The following is a 14,936-nucleotide window of genomic DNA, read 5'->3' on the forward strand; positions in this document are numbered from 1 at the left end:
TCATATCTTCTTGGATAGTGGGTCATATAACCGGTAGCCCTTGCTCTCACGGCTATACGCAACAAAAATGCATTTTGTGGCTTTATCATCCAACTTCCTCCTCAACTCTTTGGGTATGTGTGCATATGCAAGACACCCAAAGATACGAAAATTTGATACCGAAGGCTTGCGGCCATGCCAAGCCTCAAAAGGAGTAATGGAAACCAATGCCTTTGTGGGACATCGATTCAAAATATGACAAGCACACATGACAGCTTCCACCCAAAAGATATGTGGTAGCCTTTTTGCCTTTAGCATACATCTGGCCATCTCCATGAGTGACCGATTCTTCCTTTCTGCAACCCCATTCTGCTGTGGAGTATAAGGAGTAGTATACTGATGTTTTATACCTCTACTCTCAAGAAAGGAAGTCAACATGTGTGACATATATTCCCCCCCTCGGTCGGAACGGAGAGTCTTAACCTTGCATCCTGACTCTGTTTCAGCAAGTGCTACAAAGGCCAAAAATGCATCATATACCTGTGATTTCTGTGTCAAAGGATAGGCCCAGTATATACGAGAGAAGTCATCAATAAATGTTGCAAAATAGAAGCAACCTCCCAATGACTTCGACTGCATGGGACCACAAAGATCACTGTGTATAAGCTGTAACTTTGCAGTTGCTCGTAGAGCCTGATCACGTGGGAAGGAGAACCTATGCATTTTTCCCCAAATACATCCTTCACAAATGTGATTTGGAGGCTTCTCCATGAGAGGTAGGTCTGTAAACATGTTATGTCGCTGCATAAGCATAAGACTACCAAAATTTACATGCCCCATGCGAGAGCATGCCATAACTCCGCATCAACCATAGCTGGAGTAAGAGTGAATGCATTATAAGCAGACTGATCCACTGGCTGAAATGCATCCAACTGATAAAGTCCATGACATAATGTACCAGTAAGCATCAAGGTCAAAGCATTAGCTTTGTCTCTGACCATGCATTTGTCATCATCAAAGTGAACTTGCATACCACAATGTGCTAAAGAAGAAATGGACAACAAATTCTTCTTTATCCCTGGTACATATAAGGCATCTGTAAGGCGAAGAATGGAGCCATCAATGGCTGTGAGCTGAATCTCCCCAATGCCACGAACTGGATATGAAGCATTGTTGGCACACTGAACAATTTTGCCAACAGGGGCAGGGCCTACATGACAAAACAAATCCCTGCGAGATGTGATATACTGTGAGGCACCACTATCAAAATACCAAGTACATGCATGCTCTGTCATACTGAGTGCCTGTGAAGACCAAGAGGCATCATAGCTGCATGTATAGAAACAGTAATCCCTGTCCTCAACAAAAGAAGCAGTCTCTGGAGGAGCTTTAGAGGCATCATTTACAGACATCCCAGATTCCTTTGCCTTCTCTTTGGCAATCCTCTTTCTACACTCTGTGATGTAGTGACCTGGCTTCTTACAGTAATGGCATTTGCCCTTCTTCTTGGGCTGTCCATCACCTTTCTTGGTATCCTGAGATGAACCACCATCACCTGAATTTTGATTTGAACTCTTTGGCTGAGATTTTCCTTTCCCCTTTTGACCTGTAGTAAATGCTTGTTCAGCACTTGTGTTCATATTCATATTCTTCCTCATTTGCTCTTCTTGTAGCAAGAGAGCAACAAGTTCCTGATACTTAAGGGGTTCAGCAGCATTCCTCATGGTGAGGTTCAAAGAGGTATGAAAAGCCAAGTAAGACCTTGGCAAAGAGTGCAAGATGGTGGACACAAGCTGTGTCTCAGGAATAATCTCATCCACATTGATGAGTTGCTCTCTCAAATCTTGCCACTTGTTTAAGTGGCTAGACATATCATCTCCTTTATGCATTTTCTGATTTTCAAGCTCTCTTCAAAAACGAGATCCGAGCCTCATTACGAGCAGCATACATCTGCTCCAAAGTCACCCATGCATTCTGTGAAGAGCCAGCTGAACGAATATGAGGTATAATAGACCTCTATACTGACAATGCAATGAGTGACAAGGCTTGTGCATCTATGGCATCCCATGTCTTCTGAGCATTTGTTCTTTGAACAGGCAATGGCTGACCTGGAGCCTGTACCTGTTGTCCTCGTCCACGAGCACCCCCTTGGGGAGGAGTCTCTGGAGCCAATGGACCTAGACGTGGTTCATCACCACTAACAAAGTCCCAAAGACCTTTTGCCACGAGCACATTTTTCAGCATAAAACTCCACAAGGAGTAATTCGTGCCGTCCAATTTGTCTTCCTTAGACAAATACGTGAATACATCACTCTGCTGTTGATTTGCCATTATGCCAATGCACAATGTTGTACTTGTGTATCAAAAAACCCAATAGCAAGAACCCTGAAAGCAACTGTACTCCACTGAATACAGTTTACCCAAATATGCCTGCACTCTCAATCCTCTGAATGTGCAACACAATGCACCCACTGACTGAGTAGAGCAGCAAAAATGGCTTACACAGTGCCAAAATGCCCAAAAATGCCCAAAATTACTGCACCCAAAACCTTGCAAGAAACCTGTAGAGTTTTCTTTGCAAGAAAGTCTGCTTGTATCTGCCTGTAGATTTTCACAGAGAAAATAAAAATGCCCAAAATTCAAAACTTGTAATGCTTACCACAGTTGTACTGAGTAGGTTGTGGTAGTTGTAATGAACAAGTACAGTTGACTGTAGTGTGCAGGTACAGTCGATTGGTACTGTGCAGAAGCAGGTACGGAAGCAGTACGGAAGCTGTGCGAGCAGGTACAGTACGGAAGCAGGAGGCAAAACTGCAGCCGAATGCACAGCAGGTACTGTTGACTGGTACTGAACAGGTACGGAACACTGAATGCTGCTGGTCGCCTGTACTGACAGCTGTACGGCTGTCTGTGCAGGTGTGTAAGATGCGTTGTCTGTGTACGGAGCAGGCACAGGTGTACGGAACAGTACTGTAGCTGCTGTAGGCGAACTCGTACGGAAGGCTGCAATGTACGGGCTGTTGCAGGCGAGGCTGTACGGTCAGTGGAGTACGGAAGGGTGCAGTGTACGGGCAGGGCAAGGGCAGGCTGACCTGGAGGCTCTGATACCAAATGAAGGCTTTCAGCTGTTAGGGTTAGGGTTTGGAGGTGCTGCAAATACAAACGTGGGGAAGCAGAGAGAGAACACGACTCTTGTTGTATATTCAATTGATAATGTGAAGTACAATAGCCACATAATAAAGTGACCTAAAAGATGTGTTCACATGTCCGGCCATAAAATGTGCCGGGTGGACCAAAACACTTATAAACTGTTTATAAGTGTAACTAAGCTAAACTGGGGGAAAAAACCTCCACTAACTGAAGTAAAAAGTGCCCCAGTAATCTACTGATGATCACTAGCACTCCTCTGGGTGCATACACAGCATAAAACCCAACAACGAGTTCATGAGTGCCTTGGTCCTTGAACTTCATGTAGAACTATCTTTGTTTGCGATCGGAACTATGATTCCATCTGTGGAGGAGAATCTACACAGGCTCGATGACTTCCGCTTTTTCAACCATCTCAAGCTGTTGGTCGTCTGAGACCACTTGCAATGCTGGTCTAACATACGGCTTCAACCAAGACACATGGAAGACATTATGCATAGTCCAACTCTATGGTAGCTTTAGCTTTATGGAGACATTAATGATCTTTTTGATAATCAAAAAAGGGCCAAAGCTTCGAAACAAGAGCTTGGGACAACGCTTGCCCACTTGCTTTGATCTCTGCTTCATGATCCTAAGATGCCACCAAGCCCTTTCTTTGTAGTTGTTGTCTCTTCTAGACTACTTGGCTTGTCTAGTATATGCCTCCCGAGCTTTGGCGAGCCGCTCCTTTACTGACTCAATGATTTCTGACAATGCCTTTGTGGTCTTGTTTGCTTCCAAGAAAGGTGATACCATCTTCGTAAGAAGTGACGAGAAACGGGGGCCAAATGCTACCTCATAAGGAGTCCGACCAATATTGGATGAGTGAGTATCATTTAGGATTACCTGTACCAAAGGAAGATACTGCTCCCACTTTGACTGTTGATCATGGCAATATGACATCAAATGCCAGGTATTTATATATTTTTGTCTGGCCATCTGTTTGAGGATGGAATGCGCTAGACAACTCTAACTTGGTCCCAAAGTTATCGAACAATGCTTTCCAAAAATGTGATGTAAACTCAGTACTATCAAGGTCAAACAGGGTTGTCCATCCTCCTTTCCTTTTGTTGTATACATTTATGAGACTTTAGATTTCATTGATAGGCTTGGTGGTGTATAATTAGGGCTTGCCCAAGCGGTGATACCTATTCTATTGTATGTAGATGACACTAATAAACTCAACCGAGGGACTACAGTGACATTTGGATACACTTTAGGCATTTTGGGAGGAGACCTTATAATGCATCCTGGTAAGACCAAATTTACTTTTTCAACATCTGGTTGCAGCAGCTAGATATGCTTTCTCACACAGAGGAGGACCACTTCTTGCTCGGATGGCCATATTGTTTAGAAGCACTAATAGCAGGTTAACAAGATTTAGGATTGTCTTCCACACCAAAGGTGGGAGATCCTAGGCTCGGTTACCAATGAAATCCCTCATCCAACCGGTTGAGCGCAATCTTATGACACTTTAACTATTAATACCAATAAACAAAGATGGCATATGGCACAACACAATGCAAAAAAACACGATTGAAAAATGATGACAGTCGTCTTCTCTTCTTGGGCACCTTGTGACTGGACAAAGTTCTCGAACAGGATGATCTAGAAGAATCTCTCCTCCCTGTCAGTGGCAGGATTACAGAATGAGCTCCAAGAAGGTGGTACAGTCATCATGTGTGAACACAGCAGCATGGCCAGCAGGCATTGATAATGTCAGCAGGCCAGCTTCAGCAAGTCCAGCGCAGAAGCAATGATGTCAGGCGTGGGTACAGCTGTATGGGCTTACAATAGCAGCAGAAGTGTACAGCCTGGCAATGATGTGGCGTCGGCAGGCTGTACAGCAGTACGGCTGCACACACTGGTGTACAAACAGCAGCAGCTTGTGATGATCTTCACGAGCAGTGTGGGCAGCAGCTGATGATGGCAAAGATGTCACTCACAAAGGCCCACTCAATAATATAAGGGGCACCCATTTTGCCTTGGCTGGCCACCATAAAGAATAAGCCTGGCCTCATTAACAAATGTCTCCCTAAATCTTGAATGAATGTGAATTGCAAATAAGTTACTACATATCAAAGGCTTGCATAAAAACTAAGTGCAGAAACCATGCTTTTAACATGTTACCACCTGTTCACGAGTCTTGTCGAGGATCTAGGCGTGGACTGAGTCACCAATCTCACAAATCCAATCAAGGCTGCCAGGCTCAAAACCTAAGTCCTAGACACAAACAAGCGCCAGTCCAGAGCCCGAGGGCTTGAGTCCAGAGCTCAAAGGCTCAAAGCACAGAGGTTGTTCAATGTAACTATTTGGGCACTCAAATAGTGACATTATCCATGCTGAAATAAAGTGCTTCTTTCCAGAAAGAGCTCTTTTTACCAAAGGACGTAAAAACCTTCAAATTTTCATTGCCGCATTTTAATTTGCCTGTCCATACTTTATGTTGCATAATTGCACCCTTTTAACAATGAGAGGTTGATTGAAATCCCAAGTCTAGCTCAGTAGTATAAAGGTTGTGAAGTCTTCTGCATCACAGTACTATGTGTAAAGTATAAAGGTTGTGAAGTCTTCTGCATCACAGTACTATGTGTAAATCTGGATTTTCATGCTTACTACACATTCATCAGAATAAAAAACGCTCCACTATCCTATTGAAAAAGGATTCTGCAATCATTTGCATACTCAAACACAGACCGAGTAATAGTAGTTCATGCTCTAGACCACCTGGATTCTGTTGCCCAAAATCATGACTGTATGGTTTAAGGATGAAATATGATGGAAAGCTATGCTAACTATGGTGTAAACAAATTCTCTCTATAAATCTGTCTTTGTAATCACACACCATGTGTTCTATTGAGATTACGTTCCACAGATAAATAGTGATTGAAGTGGACATGCTATGGTGAAATGGATGATCTAGAGTCTAGATGAAGGGAAAGTCCTTTTCAGACATATGAACATGAAACTTTTTTTTTGATGTTATTATGTGGGGATTATTAGTTTAATCTGGTGTCTTGACTAGCATATTGGATACACTTGAATATCACCTAAATAACCAAGCAAGTCATTTTCTCTAGTCAATCTGTGTTTTGATTGCAGGATGTAACTGCAAAAATCATGTCATTCTCACAGCATGGACCATGGGCTGTGTGTATACTATCCGCTAATGGTGCTATCTCAACTGCAAGTCTTCGGCATGCTGGCATATCAAGTGGCGCTGTGACATATGAGGTTATGATCAGTCTTTTTTGTTGTTGTTGTTGGATACCTTTTTCTTTCCTGCCCCTTAATTCTCAACTTTTGTTCTATATTGCATGTACGTTTGTAGGTTAGTCTCAGAAGGTTGTCATCTTGAGGAAAGTCTTTATATATCTACTTTTATGTCTTCTTTGAGTAATTTTTCTGTAGTTTTTTGTGCAATATATATATATATATTTTTTGTATTTTGCAACTTTTTGTGGAATAAGGTACATACTGTGTATCATGTATTGACTTAAGATTTTTGAAGGACACAGGGAAGGCGTCTAATTGTGGCCTTGTAACTTTATGAGCAATGTGTTGTAAGAGGTCCTTTTGGTGTGTGAGCTTCTTAAGCATTGAAATAACTTGATAAACTGAAGCCCAAGCTTGTATGAGTTATTTCTTAGTGAGCAGCTTGTAGGTAATGCATAGAAGGGGTCAGAAGAATTATCAGAGCAGAGTTTAGGGTTCAAAGCTTGGACTCAGTAGGTCTAGCGTTGGGTGGTGACAGTGTTCGTGTGGATTGATCCAGGACTAAGTTTATAAGGGGCTGTTTTACAGCTTCTTGTATTTTTGGGTTGCCTAATTTCTAGACATCTCATGATGTAAAAGGTAATTGCCTTTTCCGTGTTCAGGATGATGTGTCGTCATACAGCAGTGTGCATATTGAGGTTGACAGAGTGGAGTTACCACACACACACACACATCCCCCACCATATATGTATCATTTACAAGATGCCTCATTTGAAGTAAACACACACATTTTTTTTATAGTAATGATATATTACTAGTGGGAAACCTCAGTGTGAAGTGAAAACCCACAAAGGAATATGCACTGTACAATGGCGAGTCGCAAAAGGACCCATACTAGGGTTCCTCAGAAACAGTCAAAGAAAAGTGAAAGTCTGCAAATCAACATCTTGGCTCGTATAACATTAGTGTAGTGTCTGTTGCAAGGAGAGGCTAAAGGAGGAAAAGGTGTCTGACATATGCTATCTGAACATGAATCGGTTCCGGCAGTTTCTAATTGTCCACATAGCCCAGAACCGTACCCAGGAGAAGAATGCAGCATAAGGCCGGAGCGCAATTGAAAGAACGCCTGTTCCCCTGGAGATGTGTGCTTGGAGTTCTCCCCGTGGGCGTGATCCTGCATCTGGTCTGGCGGCCGTTACCCCGCCGAGACTCCTCCCCAGGTTCTCAGGTTCCAGTGAGGCCAGCTGGCCCCACTGAGCCCCCGGCGAGCCCCTCCCCACACCCTCTCTCTCCGGTGGATCACTCCCAACCGCTTCCATCTCTTCCTTGCCCCCTGCCCTACCTTTGCCTCCCCCAACTGCGACACCATCTCAGTCTTCACACCACAGCGGTAGCATGACGAGGCACGGATACACCGTGAGTTCCAGACTGCTCTTGGACAGGGTTTCAGCTTGCTTGCGCATTAGATTTCCCTCACACTCTTTTGGGATATAGTTGTGGATATTTGGAGTGCTGATAGTAGTACTACACACACACACACACACCCCACCATATATATATCATTTGAAGTACGCACACGCACTATATATATATATATATATATATATATACTCTGTGTGTGTGTGTGTGTGTGTGTGTGTGTGTGTGTGTGTGACACATCATTTACAAGATGCCTCAACACAATGCTGCCAGCGGAGTTTGAACCTGCGACCTCTTGCTAGGAAACCAAGCACCCTTACCAACTGGGCTACCACTTGTTGTCATTTACCGGTTTAAGTTTCTATCATTCAGCTTGCATTCACCCTAGGTTGTCCAAGCTCTTAGCATTAATTATTTATCTGCCAGAAGTATTCTGAAGAGCATACCATTTTTGCAAGAGGGTATTATTTGTCTCTATTTTTGTTTCAAGTATCTAAAGACATTACTAGCAGCTTCGAAATGGAAGTTATCTCAGATTGTAGATGTTCAGGCCTTTGGAGCTGGCAGGCAAGGCTGCATGAGGAGGTACAGTTTGAGATTTGGTTAGCACATTAATAGCATTACGCAACAGTGTCTGAAAAACTGAGACTGACATCGATTGCCATGCCGTCTTGGAGTTGGCATCTGAGATCACAACTCTTCATTATTCTCTTTTTTTAATAAAAGATCATAGATGGAACTTCTATATCCTCTTTATTTTGTCTCACCTCACCTTTTACCCTCCTCTTCTTGAGCCTCTATTGTTTCTTTACTCTTTCTTGCCTTAAATGGTGGTTCAAATTTCAAACTTGCTTGTTCATGTTTGTGGTGTCTCATTCCACATTCTTAACAGATGCAGACCTTGCTTTATGTCGAAAAGACAATAAGTTGAAAAAAAAGTTTGTTAGGAATCCATTTGAAAAAGAAATGTGTAGATGCATTAAAAAAAAAAGAAAAAGTTAAGATTTTTCCAGATTTACAGATACAATTCAAAGAAGCTAAGGTGCAGATTTTCCTCCCTTTCCCACGCTGGTGGATATCAAATGATGGCCTATGCTTGCTTGGCTATAAACTGCACGTGCAAAGAAAAGAGACGTGCTGCTTACAGTCCAGTTATCGGCTTTGAGCTTCCTAAAAGTTCACGAACTGAATGTTCAGCTTCTTGTTTATTCTGGTTTCTTCACAAAGTAGCTCAGTGAGTAGATAGAGCCTTGACTCGGCAGTAGCAAAGCCCTCACCTGCCAGAGGTTTCTAGCTTTTTCTCCCTCTATGCCCAGTGGCTCTGCCCCTCTTCTCCTTATGCTTCATACCTGTGTGCTGTAATGCTGTTATGCTTCGTGCCTTAGAATGCAGCAGAAATGCATGACATCATTTTTTGGGCAGCTGAATTGAAGCCTTATCTTAATGAAAGTAAACAGGCAAAAGAATCTATTAAATCTATTTTGTGAAATGTCTTATGTATTTGATTGAGTGTACTCCTCTCCGTTAAGGCTTATGAGGTGCCAAGTTGTAATGCGCTTATTTTCTGTTTTTCCAGGGTCGTTTCGAAGTTCTTTCTTTATCGGGTTTATTCCTGCTGACTGAAAGTGGTGGCATGCGGAGCAGAACTGGAGGTCTAAGTGTGTCATTAGCTGGGCCAGATGGCAGAGTTATTGGAGGGAGAGTAGCAGGTCTTCTGATGGCAGCAACTCCAGTTCAGGTGACCAAGATTCCACCAGTTCCGTGCTTATGTTTCTGTAAATCAAGGTGATGCTGAAATTGAACTTTGCTATGCAGGTTATAGTCGGAACTTTTTTTTCTGAGAGCCGCAAAAGCCAGGCTCGAGCAGGAAATGTGGAAGGCACATCCTACATGCCCCCTGTTGGTGGCTCAGAACACCCGTCTGTCCCCATTCTAGAACAAACATGCATGGATGCTTCTGGACCAATGCAGGATCGTACTCCAGGGTCTGTTGCAGGGGTTGATAGAGAAGAACATGTGTCCCATGTGATGCCACTTCAGTCAGCCGATTGGGGAGGTAGTCACTTTGATATGGAAACAAGCAGCCACAGTGAACGAATTCACTCAACACATGGTGGGTTGTGAAAATTGGAACATCTGTGGCAGTTCAGTAATGTGCTGTCTGGTCGTGAGAGGCTTGATTGTGCACAGCACAAGCATATAAGAGCTCAAGTGTTCTCTTCTTGAAGTGCATTATTTTTTCTCAAAGAGGCTCTCTGTCTTGCAACCTGAGCTGCTCTTTAGTGCGACACGTGCGAGAGAATTATTAATTGTGCACTTGTTTGCTTGAGGGCATTAATGCGATTCAATTTCCCACTAACAGCTTAACATTTTCCCCCCCTTACCTTTACCTGCCCAGGTAGGTGAACTTACAGAAACTGCAACTTGAAGCAGGTGGGTTAACTCTTTCTCAGTCAAAAGGTAACGTATTCTGTGTGTGCATGTTGTATGGAGCTGTATGTGCACATTTTTTGGGGGGAGGGGAGGTGGGTTGGAAAGGAGCTTTAAGTGTACGATGCTCTATGTACAATATGCTCTAATCAGGTTTAGGATAGAACCATGTTGGCCCATTTCTATGATGGATGGTAGCCCATGGTCAATTCATATATCTGTTAGCCAAGTTGTGTGTGTTGTGTCATATTGTAGTTCCCATATTGCCAGCAGGCTTCTCCAAGGTACGCAGTCAATGAAAATGATTTTTTACTGCATAAATTAGTTGCTTAGCTATGAATGCAAATATCTGGGTTCAGGCTGATTGTCAATGCAAACTGCATAGAGTAAACAAAGGTTACAGTACACCGATGGAGATGCTTGCACTAGGTCACCTTATCCAAGTCATATGGCACAATAGTATCCTTGCTTTGCATGCTGTTTCTCTGGCTTTGGCAATTTCATTATAATGGAGCCCATTTCATCAATCATTACCAGTCAAAGGCTGACGGAAATTATGATGCAACTTATTAAGTGCATGTACCCTTACTCTTTTCTCAAAGCTCCTCCTTTTATATACTTCATCCCTTTCTCATATATTCATTACCTTTACTAACTACTTTGATATATAGTGTTTATTCTCATACCTTCTCTGTTTGAAAGTGGAAGCCACCCTTAAAATTTTGACTCCCCTAGCAATAACAGTTATTAGATGACCCAAAAATGCACCTCGGTTATGGGTTGTTTTTTCCCTGATCATATGTTCATGTTACATGGAGCATGAAAATACATAATGGAAGCACTGGAAACAATTGCAATGTTGAAAACGATAAAAATTAGAGCTGTCTATGAGGCCCTGCCTTCTTGACTACATATGTTATGGGAGGCTTGATTACATCTATTGTATACAAAAGGCCAAGTATTTTTTGAAGTAAGGCTTGTAATTAAGTGTCTTTTCTGTTGGCAGATTGTATACAAGAGGCCAAGTCTTTTTTGAAGTAAGACTTGTAATCTGGTACCTATCGATACTTCTCTTTGGGGTTTTAGGAAAAGTGGCTCTCTTTGACCTTCAACCCCCAATGCTTGACCCCTGATACCTATCAAAACTTCAACTGTCGACCTGCAATGCGCAAGCAGTCTTCCCGATAACCAGTTCTTGCTGTAACCGGCTTTCACACTGGTGTAATGCGTCCTACTATCGCCATGTAATGTATCTCCCACAACTGCCTGGTGCCCCTTGCAATCAGCCCTTATGAATCAACTCCTAAATCCGTCTTGTACTTGCAGCCAAGACTGACTCTCTAATGAATATATAATTGTCTAAGGTTTCATAAACTACTAGATGGTTTCGATATCCTTCAGATAGAGAAATAACTTGAAACTACACACGATGGGAGACATAACTCAGTAGTACCTGAACATTGTTACTTTTAAATTATTTTCGAAACATCATATCTATCCTTTTTAAGTGGTATACATATAGTATGGGTAAAAATGGCTCCACACTACATGTCATGATGAGACCATCCACACAAACATTAAATATAACATGAGGATCTTTTTGTAAGATCGTTACTGGTGTCTAGTAATGCCAATGGGAGTTGACCTAGGAATTAAAGTGGTGAATTGTACATATTATATTCTAGATTGTCTCGTTCAATTTGTGGTTTTAAGAGGCAATTTTTATTTTGGTTTAACAATCTTGCATTTGCGTATTTAGATTACCTTCTTGAAATAGGCCATTGTAGTGTTTGTAGGAAAGATACAATTGCATTCAAAATAGTTTAGATCTCTACAAATTACTTCAATATTTAATATGTTTTATCTCCTCACATATTTTAGCTTTGTATTGCATTTAATCATAGTAATTCTCAACAATTTTTGTGTAGCTGAAAAAAGAGGCACCTAAAGAAGAGCATATTTAACACATCAATTCAAAATCTATCAAAACACTTTGTCTAAAAAGTTAGAGGCCATTGAGGTTGTCTTATGTATTTTGAGCTTAATAAATCTCACATATGTAAGTTAACATGGTTTGGTGAGATGGAATGATCAAGCCATGGTGACTTGGTGCATAGACGTGGACAGGTGGGGGTTGCATAGCACAACAATGATTGTATTATATTATGGTAATACTACCACCATACACAATGCTTTTGGGGACATGGAATGATCAAGCCATGGTGACCTAGTGCATAGACGTGGACAGGTGGAAGAGAGAGAGAGAGAGCGAGAGTGGTTGCATAGCACAACAATGATTGTATTATATTATGGTAATACTACCACCATACACAATGCTTTTTTGGGGAGATGGAATGATCAAGCCATGGTGACTTGGTGCATAGATGCGGACGGGTGGAAGAGAGAGAGAGAGAGTGGTTGCATAGCACAACAATGATTGTATTATATTATGGTAATACTACCACCATATACAATGCTTTTTATAGGCACCTAGGTCGTAACTTATGTTGTCTTAATAAGAGGGTGTTCACACACGGGATGCTTATTAGACTTTGTAACATCCAACAAATCCCTCTTTGAAGTCGAGGAGCATCATCTTAGTATGATGATTTGGGCTCTAAACTGCAATCATATGTGGTATAGAAGAACAGAATGATTGTCGATCTTCTGAAAAAACACTTGTCTTTTGTATGTCCAAGATTTTTGCAATAGATACACTTGATGGGCTTTCTTTTCTGTTTGTCTTTCATTTTGAAGAGGAAGGCTTTCTCTAAAGCAAGTGTTGCTTCAGATAGCTCTCTAAGACGGCGGTCTTCATCAATAAGAATTGCTATTAGCTCATCATATTCCTACTCATGAGACATTCTTAGTCTTCATAGGATTTCATTGTACTTTGAAATCCCTTCTATGGTGGTGAATAGGATGGCTTTCGTATCATCTTCATCAACTTATGCTTTGATGGCAGCAAGTTATTGAATGATGGAGCCTAAATTGCTCAAATGTTCACCCAAAGTTTGATTCTCATTCATCCTTAAACTAAAAAACTTATGCTTAAGGATTATCTTTGAGTTGTTGATTTTGTTGCCGAATAGGTTCTCCAGCTTCTCCCATACCTCTTGGGCTATTTTGTAGAAGTCTACATGGTGGAAGAGGTTGTTGGCAAGTCCTAAGCCAATTAGTACCATTTCTTTGTCATTATTGTCCTCCCAGCTTATGTTTTTTTTGGGCATCTACTAAATGCTTCGTTTTCGATCTGTTACATACTCCTTGTCATATTAAGACAAATCAGAGAAGTCAGATTTTAGTCTACCATGTTAGTAAGGAAACAAAAGGTAATACAACATGTGCTACATGCATAGTGGTCACTTAATGCTTGTTTGAAAATGGTCTTGGCATGCTCCCTATAGGAATATCAAGCAAGTTGATAAGAAATGAGTAAGAAGCAGGACTAGATTATCATCATTTACATAAGTGTTAACACCATTTTGGACTTAACAAATACATTGTCTACTATAGACGGGGTAGCACAATAAGTATCATGAGAAGGCACTACAAACATTGTAAATATTATGAGAAAAGGTGGAAAATGACCAAGATTAGGAGTCTAGGATTTAAGTTTGGGCACCCAAGTGTGAATAAGGGCTAGGTGCATATAAGTTAATTTCTTATTATACAATGACACAATCGCCTTTTGTGCTAAGTGATCTCTAGTCTTCTCATGCTCTTGCTCTCACTCTTGTGTGTGTGTGTAAAACACTTGTTTTTTATGCCAATGTATTTAAGAACAAATTCACTACTAATGAAGTCTAACAATCTGTTTATAACATGTCATCTTAGAAATCTAAAATGATGAAATAATTTTGGCAAGCTTCTCTCAAGAAACGTAGGGTGATGAAAAACTCCAGTTTTTCACACCAAAATTGTTTAATCTTTTGATACCAAATTTACTTGTAATGAATTTAAGTGATTAGTTTAGATTATTTGGGCATTTTAACAACCTCCAAGAAATTTTTTTTTTGACGTGATTTCCTCAAGAAATTCATGACATGAGTATCCAGGAAATAGCCACACATAAAAAAAGTCGAGATAGTCATCATAACTGTGAAAAACTCTTTTTTTTCATGCCAAACATTTTTCAAGATAAGAGGATATGATTTAGGCAATGCAATCCTGCAAATCACGGCGTGATTTTACGGATTTTTTTATCGACGTGAATTTCTTTAGTTTTTCACAACTGCGAAAAATTTCCAGGTGTAAAAACCAGTAATTGACTATAATCTAAATTTTAAGGTCCAAATCTTGTTTTTACCTGCTCATAAGCTTCAGTGTGACTCTATTGACCATAGCTAAGGCAATGGAATCTTGAGTAAAGCTCAAACGATAATATATTTTATAATTTTTAATGATTTAAAAAAAATAAAAAACCTAACACTAGTTTCTCATGTGAAAAAAAGAGAATATTGCAAACTCAAAAAATCAAGCAAAAGCTAATTAGAATGCTTCCCTGTAGGTTTTGTAAGTACTACTCACAAACCAATCTTTTAACCAAAAATAACACAAAATCAAACATCTACCATACCTTTCACTTCTTTGTAGCAACCTTATCCACTCATGTCTTAACACAAAACCTCAACAGAATTGAAAATAAAGATTGTTATTATAATCATGCAAAGAAGGAGCGAAGTACTTTAAGAAGAAGGAAGAAG

General features: G+C 40.9%; 1 protein-coding gene across 1 annotated transcript in view; it reads left to right on the plus strand.

Annotated features, from left to right (window-relative positions):
- LOC147636805 (AT-hook motif nuclear-localized protein 7-like) overlaps window positions 1-10,459 on the plus strand; it is a 44,956-nt gene extending 34,497 nt beyond the window's left edge. The window contains exons 3-5 of the mRNA XM_086800363.1: window positions 6,268-6,399; window positions 9,377-9,538; window positions 9,616-10,459. Of these exons, the coding sequence (XP_086656489.1) occupies window positions 6,268-6,399; window positions 9,377-9,538; window positions 9,616-9,924 (603 nt within the window). The 3' untranslated portion in view covers window positions 9,925-10,459. The remainder of the gene's footprint in view (window positions 1-6,267; window positions 6,400-9,376; window positions 9,539-9,615) is intronic.
- The last annotated feature ends 4,477 nt before the right edge of the window (window positions 10,460-14,936 follow it).

This window comes from Cibotium barometz, chromosome 7 (genome assembly GCF_041138505.1).
Source record: "Cibotium barometz isolate CiBa-2024 chromosome 7, ASM4113850v1, whole genome shotgun sequence".
In the NCBI taxonomy this organism is placed as follows: domain Eukaryota; kingdom Viridiplantae; phylum Streptophyta; class Polypodiopsida; order Cyatheales; family Cibotiaceae; genus Cibotium; species Cibotium barometz.